This window comes from Leucoraja erinacea, chromosome 1, assembly GCF_028641065.1.
Source record: "Leucoraja erinacea ecotype New England chromosome 1, Leri_hhj_1, whole genome shotgun sequence".
NCBI classification, from domain to species: Eukaryota; Metazoa; Chordata; class Chondrichthyes; order Rajiformes; family Rajidae; genus Leucoraja; species Leucoraja erinaceus.
Genome location: NC_073377.1, coordinates 86602182 through 86620007, shown reverse-complemented (window position 1 = coordinate 86620007; position 17826 = coordinate 86602182). Strand labels below are relative to the sequence as shown.

At 42.0% G+C, this 17826-nt stretch overlaps 1 protein-coding gene across 1 annotated transcript in view; it reads left to right on the top strand.

The window, feature by feature from the left end:
- slit2 (slit homolog 2 (Drosophila)) overlaps nt 1-17826 on the top strand; it is a 413897-nt gene that overhangs the window by 394671 nt on the left and 1400 nt on the right. Inside the window, 3 exon segments of the mRNA XM_055638334.1 lie at nt 1748-1902; nt 2828-3116; nt 9946-10157. Coding sequence (XP_055494309.1) covers nt 1748-1902; nt 2828-3116; nt 9946-10157 — 656 coding nt within the window.

The window sequence follows — 17826 nt, the reverse complement described above, 5'->3', positions numbered from 1 at the left end:
TGAGGAGGGAGAATGGGGAAGATAGAGGGAGAGGAGGAGGGTAGTGGTGGATAGAGGGAAAGGAGGGCAGTGGGGGAGGTGAGGAGGGAGAGTGGGATGGGGGAGGTGATGGTGGGGGAGGAGGGGGATAGGGGGGAGGAAGGTGTTATTGAGGGCAGAGGGAGGGAGGGAGTGAGTGAGTGAGGGGAAAGGAGAGAGAGGTGAAGGAGGACATGACTTGGAAGGGGGTAATATGAGGGGACTTCTTTACTCAGAGGGGAGCAGTGTGGAATGAGCTTCCAGTGGGTGGTAGGTCGTTGGTATGATTTTAAAATAAATTGGGGAGGATGAGAAGGGAATGGAGGGTTATGGTATGAGTGCAGGCAGGTGGGACTAAGGGGGAAAGGAGTTGTTCGGCACGGACTTGTAGGGCCGAGATGGCCTGTTTCCGTGCTGTAATTGTTATGGGGGAGGGTTATATGGTTAAGGAGGGAGTGAGGGAGGGGTGGAGAAGAGGAAATGTGAAGAAGAGGGGGAGGGAGTATGTGAGGTAATGGAGGAGGGGAGGGGGAAGAGAGGAGGGGAAGGAGGGGGTGAGCGGAGGAAGCAGAGGAGGGTTGGTGGAAGGTGGGGAGAGGGAGGATAATGGAGGAGGGGAATAGAGTACTGTAGACAGAGAGTGAGATATGTTCACATTTTACAATATTGCCATTTTAAACTTTAAAACGTTTCAATCTCGTTCCCACTTGCCGGCCGCGCCTGCGCAGTTGGGTGAGGGTTGCCGTGACTCGCGTCACAATGGGGATCTCTCACGTCACAATGGGAACCAGTCAGCGGCACTGTGCCTTTTGGTGGAATATTGCATTGGGTGGAACGGAGCCCAACGGGTCCCACTTGGTCTAGTTTTCTATTAAAATTATGCTTTTGATTTTGTTACCTTTGGGTTTCTGTCCAGCTATCATATTTTCTCTTTGAGATTCTGTGGCGATAACCTCTGATACGAATACTCAATGTGTGGTGTGATATTAATACCGATTGTGCTCTGTGTCTGAAGACTGGTCCCATTGGCTTTTGAGAAATGGATTTTATGAATTGGAGTTCAATGTAATGATTAAATCCCAGATTTTGCACATACAACAGAGGAGGAATTTCTGTCCCACTTTGGGAGTGCTGTTTCAGTTTCCTTTTTTCAGCTATGTTGAAACTTTTGGTACATAGGTTTATTTCACTATTTGATTAGTTCGGGTGTCAGGTTATGTGGTGAAAGCAGGAGAATGGGGTTAGGAGGAAGAGATAGATCATCCATGATTAACTGGCAGTGTAGACTTGATGGGCCAAATGGCTTCATTCCTATCACCCATGACCTAATGACTATGTCCATTGTTCTTTGCATCATAAGAATTATTTAAATTTAAACGTCTGGATGTGTTAACACAGCTGCCAAGCAGGTTACAATGCAGCTTGTGTACTTTTCATGTCAGAATATGTAGTATTTCTTTAGGAATATATTTGCTGTTCTGCCTGGTCATCATGGATTTGTCACAAGTACCAGTGTGGATGGAGACAAGGACAAATAAAGGATGCTTGCGTTCATTGATCAAGTGACTGATCCTTAATTCTTTTGGTGTTAAACTAAATCAAATATTTTTTTCAATGAGTGATTAACTACAAACATATGATCATTATTCAAGTCAATCAACCTGATTTTTGGTACAAAATAAAATATACATTTTCCAGTTAACTAATTCCCCTTATTTTTTTTCTGCAGTGTGGAAACAATTAATGATGGCAACTTTCACAGTCTGGAACTGGTGGCAGCTGATCAAATGTTGAGCTTGGTGATTGATGGAGGAAACCCAAAGAGCATCAACAATCTAGCCAGACAATCCACACTTAACATCGACTCCCCTCTCTACATTGGAGGTATGGATTGGATCCAACATCCAACCTAAATATTGCAGTGATGAGGAAATTCCGTCTGCGTGATTGCTTTTTGTCATCTTGCACAGTTCCGAACAAAAAGCAAAATCCATACACAATTTTAAAAAAAGAACAGGGTATTGGATTGTTTCATTGAACTAAAATATACATATAAGCAAACAGAAATCAAATGTTATGAATCAGTGATTACAGAGATGTGTTTGAAAAATAAAGTACAACCCTCTGCCACACAACACATTTTGAATGATTTTCTGGGTCATTTTGCTGTAGGCGAATGATGAAGGGTTAACAGATTTAAATCTGAGGCAATCATACCAAACAATTGCACAGAAATAGTCCTGCTTTGATTGAGTGATCTCTCTCTTTTAAAAATAAACTTTCTGTTTAAGTGATCATTCCTGGCTGGTGCTTCCAGAACACCTGTGTGGCGCCTTCACGCCCATGTTGGTTTAGCATACAGCCTTTCACCACTGGCGACTCACCAGCAACATCACGAGAAGGTCCAGCCACAAGAGCTGATTAACTCTTTGCTTTCTGTCGTGGGATTCAGTAGATCCTACACCTGTGCCTTAGACTAGTACGCTTCAGTTTTCTGAGTGATTTTCCAGTTAGCGGTGCATTTATCATAATGGGAATTCCCCCCTTAGGTCATGACTTGAGTATTATATACTCAGACTGTTGACTAATGGGTTTCTAATGCAGGATAAACAATACATGGGAAGTGTAGGCTTAAAACGAGAACAGGAAACGGATGATTTCAGTAATTAATTGCTAAAGGAAATGAACCACGGAACTTATTTTGGCTTATGTTTGAATATGCTTTAGCACTGCTGTGTAACTTCAGCGTTGGCACTGACGTACGTCTGCTTCGTAAGAATATCCACTGAGCTTTGGTTGTTTTGTTTAGGTATGCCCTCTAAGGCCAACGCTGCTGCTTTGCGTCAAGGGCCAGGCCGGAACAGTACCAGTTTCCATGGCTGCATCCGCAACTTGTACATCAACAATGAGCTGCAGGATTTCAAGAAAGTCCCGATGCAGACAGGCATCCTGCCAGGCTGTGAGCCCTGCCAGAAGAAGATGTGCCAGCATGGCACCTGTCACTCTATCGGGCAGTCCAGCTTCACCTGCGAATGTGAGGGAGGTTGGACTGGGACACTTTGTGACCAGCAAACCAATGATCCATGTCAGGGCAATAAGTAAGTAGTTGTATAGTTGATGTTTATGGCTACAAATGCATTACATACTTATCTTTTAGTGTTTATCAAAATGACTGTTGCCAGTAGTGAACGCACTGTTACTATTTATGTTACCCAACAGCAGCAATGTGTGTCCCTGGGCTATGTAAGGATTCACACAAAGTAAAGTTCCCTTTATTCTGCATTACAAGTCGACATTCTAATACATTGGGTGAATATTTCTAAAACATTTATCGTTGGTGGGTGGATGCTTCTTCCCACGTTGCTATTGCAATTCCCACATTTTGCCATTGAATACTGGCATTTACCGATTACAGAAAAAGTCTTGACATTCTGCTTCATTTCTGACTCCCACGGCTATCTAGACTACACTTCTTCCCACACTGCTTCCTGTAAGGACTCCATCCCCTACTCCCAATTCCTCTGTCTACGCCGCATCTGCTCCCAGGATGAGGTGTTCCACACCAGGGCATCAGAAATATCCTCATTCTTCAGGGATCAGGGGTTCCCCTCCCCTACCATGGATGTTGCTCTCACCAGGGTCTCTTCTATACCCCGCAGCACTGCTCTCTCTCCCCATCCCCCCCACTCGGAACCAGGGCAGAGTCCCCCTAGTTCTCACCTTCGACACCACTAGCCGTCACATACAACAACTAGTCCTCTCATTTTCGCCACCTCCAACGTGACCCCACCACTCGCCACATCCCATCTCCCCACCTGTCTGCTTTCCACAAAGACCGCTCCCTCCGTAACTCCCTGGTCAAATCTTCCCTTCCCACCCGTTCCACCCTCTCCCCGGGCATTTTCCCTTGCAACCGCAGGAGATGCTACACGTGTCGCTTTACCTCCCCCCTTCAGCTCCATTCAAGGACCAAAGCAGTCGTTCCAGGTGTGACAGAGATTGACCTGCACCTCCTCCAACCTCATCTATTGCATCCGCTGCTCTAGATGTCAGCTGATTTACATCGGTGAGACCAAGCGTAGGCTTGGCGATCGTTTCGCCGAACACCTCCGCTTGGTCCGCATTAACCAACCTGATCTCCCTGTGGCTCCCCCCTCCCATTCCGAATCCGACCTTTCTGTCCTGGGCCTCCTCCATGGCCAGAGTGAGCATCGCCAGAAATTGGAGGCGCAGCACTTCATATTCCACTTGGGCAGCGGTTTGATAATTGATTTCTCCAATTTCCGGTAGCCCTTGCTGTCTCCACCCCTTCTCAGCTCTCCCTCAGCCCTCTGGCTCCTCCTCTTCCTTTCTTCTTCCCGTCCCCCCTCCCTACATCAGTCTGAAGAAGGGTTTCGCCCTGAAACATTGCCTATTTCCTTCGCTCCATAGATGCTGCTGCACCCGCTGAGTTTCGCCAGCATTTTTGTCTACATTTTGCTTCATTACAATGCCGCAGCCTTGGACCATCTGCAATGCTGAAATGTACATAGATAACATTTACTGTTGTGGTCACAATAAGAGACTACACAGTCAGGAAGAGCATCAAGTCAAGTCAAATCAAATCAAGTCAATCAAATTTATTTTCACATGCCCAAGTGTAGTGAGATACAGATAAAATGAAAATCTTTGAAGTGAAAATTACGAGTAGAAGAATCAGTATATAGAGACAAGATGCTGGAGTAACTCAACGGGTCAGGCAGCATCTCTGGAGAAAAATAATAGGTGATGTTTGGGGTTGGAACTTTGTCCTTGTGGGGTATTTGCTATTGAAAAGGGTTGAAACGAGGATGGGAGGGGGATTGGAGCCTAAGCAGTTTGATGCATGTAAGTAAAACAACAATGGGAGTGAAGTAAAGCAGAAGGCAGCGATATTAAGAGCCAGAGGCAAATTAGCACAAAATAAAATAAAAGACAGACAAATGGAAATAGACAACCCTAAAGACTATAATAAGGTAGATGATCTAATGACAAAAATAGCAGTGAATAGATATCAATATTACTAAAAGTCTGATCTTGACCACTTCCTGTTGTTCTGTATATTGATTTTAGAAAAAATGCTGCCACTTATGGCTGTGATTTTAGGCCATCTTACTCGGATTCCCCCTCCGCTGCGCAGGACAAGAGGATTTTTCCCATCGATTAAAAATAAAAGAGTTATTATTGTTTAAGAAGTGTTGAGATTCTCTCTCCTGAAGTCCACGCACTTTCCGGAGGGACTATAAAACCTGGAAGTGTGGAGGTGCCTTAGTTCTCTGTAAGATGGGGGAGTGAGAGGTCGCAATTCTCAGTCTGAGCCGTGAATAACACTTAACGCATGTCTACTAAACTGTGAGTGGTTTTACTGACTTGTCAATGCCCTTAATGTGGTTTGAAAATGTGGTTTGAAAATGCAAAAATGTGTTTTGGTTTTGGTTTTGAAAGTGCTAAAGCAAGCTGTGTTGCCTTTGGTTTTCAAAGTGCTAAAGCAAGCTGCATTTCCTTTGGTTTTGATAGTGCTAAAGCGAGCTGTCTTGCCTTTGGTTTTGAAAGTGCTGAAGCGAGCTGCATTGCCTAATTAGAGCTGCCTTGCCTTCTATATAATTAAAAGTCTAATCTTAACCACCTCCTGTTTGCGCTTTATATTGATTTTAGTAAAGAAGCTACCACCTACGGCTGTGATTTTTGGCCATATTACTCAGATTCCCCCTCCGCTCATCAGGTGCCAAAGATTTTCCCATCGATTAAAAATAAAACAGTTATTAATGTTTTAAAAATGTTGAGATTCTCTCTCGTGCCAATCATGCCATGAAGGCCATGGCCCTTCTGGTGGGAGGGGGGAGGGACTATAAAACCCAGAAGTGCGGGTGTGGTTCAGTCCCTGCAAGATGGGGGAGGGAAATGTCACAATTCACTGTCTTTAGTGGCCTTGCACCCTGTTTGAAATGGTATGAAACTGCACTTGAATTTGGTGCCCTTGCAACCTGCTTGAAATGGAATTTCAAGGAATAGCCATGAGTCAACTGCGAGCCCTCCAGCAGTGAGTGAGTGAGCTGCCAGCACAACAGGCTTGAGTGACTGAGCTGCCAGCCCAATAATCCATTCGGCCCACAATGTCCATACTAGCCCTCTAGTCCCTTCAGCGCACAGCACCCATACTAGTGCCCCAGAAAGTACCTATGGTTGAAAAATCCCCCAAGAAGTTATGATCCGAGCAAAGTAGAATATTGAATTCCATTTGCGAGGGAGTAACTTGGATCAGAAACAACTGTAAAGACATAAGGAACTGCTGATGCTGGAATCTTGAGCAAAACACAAAATGCTGGAGCAACTCAGCGGGTCAGGCAGCACCTGTCACTTATCCATTCATTTCACAGATGTTGCCAGGCCCGCTGAGTTCTACCAGCACTTTGTATTAAAAAACAATGGTGTTCGACTTAAATACAGGGAGTTACAATGGCGTGATGTCGACCTGGCTAAAATGGAGTGGGGAAGATAGAATAGTCGTAAGGAGTTTAACCATTTAAAATGTTAATTCATGACACTCGGCAAAAACATATCCCACAAGGGAAGGAAAAACCTTGGGGGCGGAGGGGGTTGAACCCACCATAGTTAAGCCACGTGGTTAAGGAGGATATGAAGTTGAAAGAGAAAATGTAAAAAGAAGTCAAAAGTCAAAGTAAATCTGAAGACGTGGATAGTTTTAAAATTCAGCAAGGAAGAACAGAAAAGGTAATGAAGAGAGAGAAAGTAAATGATGGCAAACTTATGATGGATGTTAAAATAGATAATAAGTATGTTAATAATAAGTATATAGAAAGGAAGAGAGGGGTTCAGTTGAACATAGGCCCCTTTGAAAATTGTTATGGGGAACAAGGGAGTGGCAAAGGGTTAAACAGATATTAAACAGATATTTTCCGTCAATCCATACTGAAAATGATATGACAAATATTCCAGTAAAACTGAATAATATTGGGTCAAAATAAAATGGCATTACTTGATATTTAGGCAAAACGATGGGGATAAAGACTGATAACCATCCCCACTTGCCCTGGCCCACATGACTTGTATGCCAAGAGTCGGGGAAAATGGATGTAGTGGTAGAATCTTCTAACAAACCCTCGATTCTGTAGAAGTGGATTGGGAACTGATGATCATATGTCCTTCCTGAAAAATGGAGAGTTATCAAAAAAAACCTGCAGTATAATAACTTAGTAGTAGAACTTATATTGTTGGATGAATGTTAAAATTGATTATTTGGGAATAGCATGTTTTGAAAGATATAACCTCATTATAATCTGGCTTTATGAAGGGGAAATCATGTCTGAACATATATATATCAACTTTTTGTGGAAGTGAGGACCAGGGTGAACAGAGGTAAACCAGGAGGAATTTGTATTTGGACTTAGAGTAAGTGTTTGACAATGTGCTTCAGAAAAGATCAAAACACAAGATACAAGACTTTGGTGTTGAAGGTGACCTAATGGGATGGATACAGGACTGCAGACAGAAAGCAATCCATTGGGATAAGGATGTCTTTTCTGGGAATGCAACTGTTTACTTGTTAACTATTAATGACTTGGAAAAAGGAAGAGAATGCCCAGTAACCAGATTTGCGTACAAACATAGGTGGGTAGGCAAGCTGTGAGAAGGTTCCAGTTTAAGGGAAGATATCGATAAATTTGGTGAATCAGCAACAGGTTGACAAATAGACATTTGATTTCTTGATTAGCAAGGGTGTCAAAGGGTTTGGGGAGAAGTCAGGAGAATGGGGTTGAATGCAAAAGATAGATGAGCCATGAATGAATGGCGAAATAGACTTGATGGGTCGAATGGCCTATTTCTGCTCCTATGACATGAACTTAAGGTATAATGTGGGAGAATCTGAGCTGGTTCATTTTGAAAGGAAAACCTAAAGAAAAGTTTCTTAAATGAAGAAAAGTTGCTGCAAAATATTTGGGGATGGTTATGCCTGGAACACAGACAACTTCCCACCAGAAGAGCAGGCAAAAGAGTAGGCTGATGAAATGTTGGCCATTATTTCAAGGGATTAGAGTACAAAAGTAATGTAGCACCAGGCACCGAGACCAGATCAAGATTATTGTTGGTTCCCAAATTTAAGGAAAGATATTTTTAATTGGAGGCATTTAGAGCAGGTTCACAAGAATGATCCCTGGTATGGATGGGTTGTCATAGGAGGAAGGTCACATGACAATGAGTAGAATTGGAATTTTGAAGAATGAGAAGCAATCTAAATGAAACATGTAAGATTCTCAACGGGCTACATAGGGTAACTAGATTGATAACTGCTGAGAGAATGTTTCCTGCCTTGGAAAAAATCCAAAACCAAGGACCATGTCTCAGAACAAGGGGTGTCAATTTAAGACAGAGAAGGAGAAGAATTTCTTCTTTGAGAAAGTTGTGAATCTATGAGAGAAAGTGTTTGTGAATAAGACGGAGATGGATTTCTAATCAGCAAGGGAATCAATGATTATGGAGGAAAGGCTTAAAGAATGTTGGATCACCTACAACCCTATTGAATAGCAGAATAAACTCAAGGGGCTGAAAGACCTATTCTCGTTCCTACTTATGGTTTCATGGACTCATTAATCATTGTTATAGTTCACTATAGCTGTCCAGAATAACATAAAAAGTGAAATCCAATATTTGAATCTACAGAGAACGACCCCGAAAATAATCACTAAGTTCAAAATAGAATTACATTATTGAATGCTTTTGCAAATTACTCTGTAATGAATAATACATTGTGGCTATGGATTAATAAATACGTTTCTCTGGAATATTGTTAGTCTGATCATCAAGTGTAGCAGGTGCTTATTGTTTCTTTGACCCATTTTGAAAAGATAATCAAGCAATCCAAACAAACGATATACATAATTAATGTAATCTAACACTGGAGCGGGGGGGTTGAATCACTTTATACAGCAAGCAGTTATTAGGAATTGTCACTCAATTTAAATAGGTGCCAATAATAATCTGGAAAATAACTACATTTTAATCCCATTCCTTTACCTGTCTACCTTCATCTGATCATTTACCTTCAGTTGATGGTCTGGTTGATGGTGAGAACTCAGCATTTCAGAATTATTTATAGGGATTCATACAGTGCTGTTGGGATTATCACTAAAGTATGCCAAGTTTATGTTAAAGCTGTAATTGGGAAGTCTATGGCCTCCCACCATTAAGGCCTTTTGATGAAGGGTCTTGACCCGAAATGTCACCTATTCCTTTTCTCCAGAGATGCTGCCTGACCCGCTAAATTACTCCAGCATTTTGTGTCTATTTTTGATGTAGAAACATAGACACATCGAAAATAGGTGCAGGAGTAGGCCATTCAGCCCTTTGAGCCAGCACCACCATTCAATATGATCATGGCTGATCATCCACAATCAGTACCCAGTTCCTGCTTTCCTGCTTTCACCCCATAGGGTCTTGACCTGAAACATCACCCATTCCTTCTCTCCAGAGATGCTGCCTGTCCTGCTTTTTGTGTCTTTCTTCTCCCCATATCGCTTGATTCCTTTAGCCCCAAGAGCTACATCCAACTCTCTCTTGAATACATCCAGGGAGTTGGCCTCCACTGTCTTCTGTGGCAGAGAATTCCACAGATTCACAACTGTCTGGGTGAAAATGTTTTTCCTAATCTCAGTCTTAAATGGCCTACCCCTTATTCTTAAGTGGTGTAAACCAACATCTGCAGTTCTTTCTTACACATGAAGGCCTACAGATCAAATTTTACAACTGACTGTTGGGGAATAAACATTTTTGTCTGCTATTAATAATACTTGTCCAGTCTTTTGACCAGCAGTAAAGATGCTTAACAGCCTGGGGAAAGTTGCACATGAGTATATTTGTTAAATGTTTCATTATATTTTGATCTGCTTTCAGGTGCGTGAATGGCATTTGTGTGCCCATCAATGCCTTCTCATATAGCTGTAAGTGCCAGCTGGGTTTCAGAAATGTGCTGTGCGATGAGGAAGAGGAGCTGTTTAATCCTTGTCAGAACATCAGATGCAAACATGGAAAATGCAGGCTTTTGGCTCTGAGCCGGCCTTACTGTGAATGTAATAGTGGTTACACTGGGGAGAACTGTGACAAAGGTAAGAGCAGTTCACTGGAAATATCTTTCTGATGCTAGAGTGTAGATATGAGTATACTTTCTGAGATGCTGTGACTTCAATCTGCATTTACTTTTGACAGCCATGCCACTTGCTTTCATTGTATTTAAGTGTCTCCAAAGCATCTGAAAACAATTGAGGGAAAGCATTTTAAACTTTGTTGTGCCTATTTCCATCTCCTCATCATCCAAACATTATATACATTATAACATATAAAGCAGTTTGAGTGTTATTTGTAAGAAATGCTGACTAACCTATAGAATAAATGATCATCATCCAGTCGATGCATACCACACCTCACAAATCTGATGCATTTTGTTTCAGAATGTTTGCTCTTTGTTCTGTGGGAAAGAAACCTTCAATGGCATATTTTGTTCCCTGTTTTCAGTATATTGGCAGTATATGACATTTAGCTGTAATATGCTGGATATTAAGCATAATTCTTTGTATTGGTGTGTGCCTCAATTTATTTTTTAAATGTTAATGACCTTTCATTAAATTAATTTGAAAGCTCTTCTTTGAAGTAGGGTTCATTTTTCAGCTTTAACCTCACTGCTGTTTATCTCATTTATAACATTTCTGTATCTTCTTGGACTGAGCAGCCAAATCCAATGATTCTGCACTAAACCCTAGTACAAACTCCACCTCTGACCTCTCAACTTCAACTGACCAATCACAGCACCTCTTGCAGGTGAGACGAATGGGAAAAGGGATGATTGTTTCCTCTCTCTCTCTCTCTCTCTCTCTCTCTCTCTTTCTCTTCTCTCTCTCTTCTCTCTCTCTCTCTCTCTCTCTCTCTCTCTCTCTCTCTCTCTCTTCTCTCTCTTTCTCTCTCTCTCTCTCTCTCTCTCTCTCTCTCTCTCTCTCTCTCTCTCTCTTTCCCAGTTACTCTTTCTTAAAAAACCTGTTTGAATCCAATACAGTCTCTTTCCCTCGTAGTTCTGACACACACCTTGCCTGCCCTTTTTGCTTGTACAATATGATTTTCTTTCTCCCATCGGTGTAACTGTAAAGCATGCAGCCATTGTACTGACAATTATTCCAATGTCTTGCTAATTCATGTTTTCATACCAGATGACTGAAAACACTTTGTATAAAACTAAACATAGAAACATAGAAAATAGGTGCAGGAGTAGGCCATTCGGCCCTTCGAGCCTGCACCACCATTCAATATGATTATGGCTGATCATCCAACTCAGTATCCCGTACCTGCCCTCTCTCCATACCCCTGATACATTTAGCCACAAGGGCTACATCTAATTCCCTTTTAAATATAGCCAATGAACTGGCCTCAACTACCTTCTGTGGCAGAGAATTCCAGAGTTTCACCACTCTGTGTGAAAAATGTTTTTCTCATCTCGGTCCTAAAAGACTTCATCCTTATCCTTAAACTGTGACCCCTTGTTCTGGACTTCCCCAACGTCAGAAACAATTTTCCGGCATCTAGCCTGTCCAGAATTAAGAATTCTGTAAGTTTCTATAAGATCCCCCATCAATCTTCTAAATTCGCCCAACTGAAACTTGAACTCAGGATCAGATGAAAAGCTATACTTTCTACGAACCTATCTCCATTGACGTATTACAGGTAACCCATTCCACCTCTTCCGTTTTTCTGTGTTTTTTTAATTTGTAACTTTCTACCCTCTTTCTCTCTCTTTCTATAAAAAATAAAAACACTAGAAGTAGAAGTAATTGATAATTGAAAATTTTAATAATGTATGACTGATGTATATGAAAAGTCTTTTTACTATAATATGTAACTATACTTTATAATATGTCTACTTCTAATAAAAATATTTAAAAAAAAAAAAAAAATCTTCTAAATTCTAGCGAGTACAAGCCGAGTCTATCCAGTATTTCTACATATGAAAGTCCTGACATCCCAGGAATCAGTCTGGTGAACCTTCTCTGTACTCTATGGCAAGAATGTCTTTCCTCAGTTTAGGAGACCAAAACTACGCAATAGAAACATAGAAACATAGAAATTAGGAGCAGGAGTAGGCCATTCGGCCCTTCGAGCCTGCACCGCCATTCAGTATGATCATGGCTGATCATCCAACTCAGTATCCCGTACCTGCCTTCTCTCCATACCCCCTGATCCCCTTAGCCACAAGGGCCACATCTATCTCCCTCTTAAATATAGCCAATGAACTGGCCTCAACTACCCTCGGTGGCAGAGAGTTCCAGAGATTCACCACTCTCTGTGTGAAAAAAGTTATTCTCATCTCGGTTTTAAAGGATTTCCCCCTTATCCTTAAGCTGTGACCCCTTGTCCTGGACTTCCCCAACATCGGGAGCAATCTTCCTGCATCTAGCCTGTCCAACCCCTTAAGAATTTTGTAAGTTTCTATAAGATCCCCTCTCAATCTTCTAAATTTCTAGAGAGTATAAACCAAAGTCTATCCAGTCTTTCTTCATAAGACAGTCCTGACATCCCAGGAATCAGTCTGGTGAACCGTCTCTGCACTCCCTCTATGGCAATAATGTCCTTCCTCAGATTTGGAGACCAAAACTGTACGCAATACTCCAGGTGTGGTTCACCAAGACCCTGTACAACTGCAGTAGAACCTCTCTGCTCCTATACTCAAATCCTTTTGCAATGAAAGCTAACATGCCATTCGCTTTCTTTACTGCCTGCTGCACCTACATGCCTACCTTCAATGACTGGTGTACCATGACACCCAGGTCTCGCTGCATCTCCCCCTTTCCCAATTTGCCACCATTTAGATAATAGTCTGCTTTCCCGTTTTTGCCACCAAAATGGATAACCTCACATTATCCACATTATACTGCATCTGCCAAACATTTGCCCACTCACCCAGCCTATCCAAGTCACCTTGCAGTCTCCTAGCATCCTCCTCACAGCTAACACTGCCCCCCAGCTTAGTGTCATCCGCAAACTTGGAGATATTGCCTTCAATTCCCTCATCCAGATCATTAATATATATTGTAAATAGCTGGGGTCCCAGTACTGAGCCTTGGGGTACCCCACTAGTCACTGCCTGCCATTGTGAAAAGGACCCGTTTACTCCTACTCTTTGCTTCCTGTTTGCCAGCCAGTTCTCTATCCACATCAATACTGAACCCCCAATGCCTTGTGCTTTAAGTTTGTATACTAATCTCTTATGTGGGACCTTGTCGAAAGCCTTCTGGAAGTCCAGATACACCACATCCACTGGTTCTCCCCTACTAGTTACATCCTCGAAAAATTCTATAAGATTCGTCAGACATGATTTACCTTTCGTAAATCCATGCTGACTTTGTCCAATGATTTCACCACTTTCCAAATGTGCTGCTATCCCATCTTTAATAACTGACTCTAGCAGTTTCCCCACTACCGATGTTAGACTAACTGGTCTGTGAATACTCCCGGTGTGGTCTTACCAAGACCCTGTACAACTGCAGTAGAACCTCCCTGCTCCTATACTCAAATCCTTTTGCTATGAAATATGTATAAAGTTACCAAAATTGATCTTTTTTAAATCCCAAGGAAAATTCCAGGATTAAGCAATTTATGCTTTCATTTTTGATTGTACATTAGAAATAATAACATTAATATTTTGAAGAATCGTGTATTTAACAAACTATGTATTCAGTTTCTACTTAGAATAGATTTTTGGCATATACAAAATATAATAATCTGGGTGTTGGAAGTGCAATTTTCAAGAGAAATGTGTTATGCAATTTGATCCCTCAAATGAATAAAGGTTTACATGTAACATAGTTCAGACTGATTGGAGTGGGTGAGGAAAGCTGAAAGCATGGCCGGGTGGGACAAAGCCTGGCAAGTGATAGGATAGGTGGTGGGGGGGGGGGGGGGGGGGGGGGGGGATTGGCAGAGATAGTTTGACAAAGTCCAGAGATGAAAAAGTGTGAAATAAAGAGGTAAAATCATTAATTTGTGGGCATGTTAGGTTCCAAAATGTCTTCTTTACTCATCAGGGCGTTAATTGCATGAACAATAGTTGACAGTTTTATACAAAACCAAACAAAGATGAATTATATTGGAGCCACATTCCATTTTCCACAATATGGATAAGCCTCCATGTGATCCATAAATTCTATAGTGGTAATTTATAAATCTTATACTTCTATAGAAAGTTGCCAAATATGAAAAATGTGGTAACATTGCACGCAATGCCAGTTCCATGGATTCTCTGGCATCTTACAACAGTGATGTTGTCGTACAGGCTAAAAGCCCTGTCTCATTCCAAGAGCTCTCACGAGTTTGCCCTGATTTGAACTCTGAGATTTATGGTAATGGTCACTCGTTGGTACTCGGGGCTCTCGTGGACATTTTCCAACATGTTGAAAAATCTTCACGAGTCTTCCTGTGCTTGCCTGCCGTTAGCGAGTTTTCCCGTGTACCTGCTGTCAGCGTTACGAGCCGCTAAGAGACGTCACCGAGTTCCCACGTACCCGCTACGTTCATTCTCCGTGCTTAATTAGGGCTTAATTAGGAATGAGAAAATAGATTATGAAAGAAAACTGGCAGGGAACATAAAAACTGACTGCAAACGTTTTTATAGATATGTGAAGAAAAAAAGATTAGTTAAAACAAGTAAAAGGTCCCTTGCAGTCCAACAGGTGAATTGATCATGGGGAACAAAGACATGGCAGACCAATTGAATAACTACTTTGGTTCTGTCTTCACTAAGGAAGACATAAATAATCTGCTGGAAATAGCAGGGGACCACGGGTAAAATGAGATGGAGGAACTGAGTGAAATCCAGGTTAGCCGGGAGGTGGTGTTAGGTAAATTGAATGGATTAAAGGCCGATAAATGCCCAGGGCCAGATAGGCTGCATCCCAGAGTACTTAAGGAAGTAGCCCCAGAAATAGTGGATGCATTAGTGATAATTTTTCAGAACTCCTTGGATTCTGGAGTAGTTCCTGAGGATTGGAGGGGAGCTAATGGATGAACTACAAAATTTGTTCATCCCAGTTTGGCAAAAGAATAAATCAGGGAAGGTAGTACATCCGTGGATAACAAGGGAAATCAGGGATAGCTCCAGAAATAGTGGATGCATTAGTAATAATCTTTCAAAACTCTTTAGATTCTGGAGTAGTTCCTGAGGATTGGCGGGTAGCAAACATAACCCCACTTTTTAAGAAGGGAGGGAGATAGAAAACGGGGAATTACAGATCAGTTAGTCTAACATCGGTAGTGGGGAAACTGCTAGAGTCAGTTATTAAAGATGGGATAGCAGCACATTTGGAAAGTGGTGAAATCATTGGACAAAGTCAGCATGGATTTACGAAAGGTAAATCATGTCTGACGAATCTTATAGAATTTTTCGAGGATGTAACTATGTAACTAGTAGCGTGGATAGGGGAGAACCAGTGGATGTGGTGTATCTATACTTCCAGAAGGCTTTCAACAAGGTCCCACATAAGAGATTAGTATACAAACTTAAAGTACACGGCATTGGGGGTTCAGTATTGATGTGGATAGAGAACTGTCTGGCAAACAGGAAGCAAAGAGTAGGAGTAAACGGGTCCTTTTCACAATGGCAGGCAGTGACTAGTGGGGTACCGCAAGGCTCAGTGCTGGGACCCCAGCTATTTACAATATATATATTAATGATCTGGATGAGGGAATTGAAGGCAATATCTCCAAGTTTGCGGATGACACTAAGCTGGGGGGCAGTGTTAGCTGTGAGGAGGATGCTAGGAGACTGTGCAAGGTGACTTGGATAGGCTGGGTGAGTGGGCAAATGTTTGGCAGATGGAGTATAATGTGGATAAATGTGAGGTTATCCATTTTGGTGGCAAAAACAGGATAGCAGACTATTATCTAAATGGTGGCCGATTAGGAAAAGGGGAGATGCAGCGAGACCTGGGTGTCATGGTACACCAGTCATTGAAAGTGGGCATGCAGGTGCAGCAGGCAGTGAAGAAAGTGAATGGTATGTTAGCTTTCATAGCAAAAGGATTTGAGTATAGGAGCAGGGAGGTTCTACTGCAGTTGTACAGGGTCTTGGTGAGACCACACCTGGAGTATTGCGCACAGTTTTGGTCTCCAAATCTGAGGAAGGACATTCTTGCCATAGAGGGAGTGCAGAGAAGGTTCACCAGACTGATTCCTGGGATGTCAGGACTGTCATATGAAGAAAGACTGGATAGACTCGGTTTATACTCTCTAGAATTTAGGAAATTGAGAGGGGGATCTTATAGAAACTTACAAAATTCTTAAGGGGTTGGACAGGATAGATGCAGGAAGATTGTTCCTGATGTTGGGGAAGTCCAGGACAAGGGGTCACAGTTTAAGGATAAGGGGGAAATCTTTTAAAACCGAGATGAGAAAAATATTTTTCACACAGAGAGTGGTGAATCTCTGGAACTCGCTGCCGCAGAAGGTAGTTGAGGCCAGTTCATTGACTATATTTAAGAGGGAGTTAGATGTGGCCCTTGTGGCTAAAGGGATCAGGGGGTATGGAGAGAAGGCAGGTACAGGATACTGAGTTGGTTGATCAGCCATGATCATATTGAATGGTCGTGCAGGCTCGAAGGGCCGAATGGCCTACTCCTGCACCTATTTTCTATGTTTTCTATGTTACCACAAGTTAGATTTTTTTTAAACTTGGGAGAGTTCTTGGAATGAACTCGTACCGTGGGACAAGGCTTTTAGGAACCATTCTTAATAATGGACTTTAAACAGCAGTTTATAGAAAATGAAAGGAACAGATTTCCGATTAACATTCCAAGCAGTGTCCACATAATCTAGACTGGGCATACACTGGACTGGACTAATATAGACAAATGAAATGAAGATAGAATTTTTTAAAGAAACGTTTGAGGATACAATTACAAAAAATATTATTTCTTTGGAAGTATGAAAAGTAAGGGGAAATATTAAACCATGTGTGTAAAATTTGGGTATCAAGGCATTGATGTTGTTAAACAGCAATCACAGCTTTGCTCATTGGAACATTGTGTTCTATATTAATTAACCTACCAAGCAGCACAATGGGTTGTGGGAGGAAACCTGCACTCCCAGAGGAAACCCACGTGGTTACAGGCAAACATGCAAATTTCATGCACCAGAGGTCAGGATTGTAAAATGTAACAAACGTAATCATGCAACTTTCCACAGGCCATAAAGCATCTCACTGCTGGTCAAAAGACTGGGCAAGTAATATTAATTGCAGACAAGAATGTTTATTCCCCTGGGGTTGTCCATCCCATGGTTGCTTGAGAGATGGTATAACTAACAGTCAGTTGTAAAATTTGATCTGAAGGCCTTCATGTTTAGTAAGGAACTGTAGATGCTGGTTTACACGGAGGCCCGACACAAAATGCTGGAGTAACTCAGCGGGTCAGGCAGCATCTCTGGAGAAAAGAATTAGGTGACATTTTGGGTTGCTGTGAAGCAGGCGGCTTTGCAACATGTGCCACTGTCTCCTCCCCTTCACCCCCAAAAAGTCACATTGACCGCAGTTTCTGGCTTCCTCTGCTTAATTGTCCGTGTGCCTGCACCAGTTGTTGCAGTTAGTTTTCCTGCATTGTGAATCTGGATGAATAATAACGACAGACTCGTTATGGGAAATTTCACTTATTGTTTTAAAAGACACAAATATCTTACCTTTTGTTTTTCTTTCGAACTTGCAAGATGGAAATCATTTGTCCACGACCTAATGAGGCCTAAAGA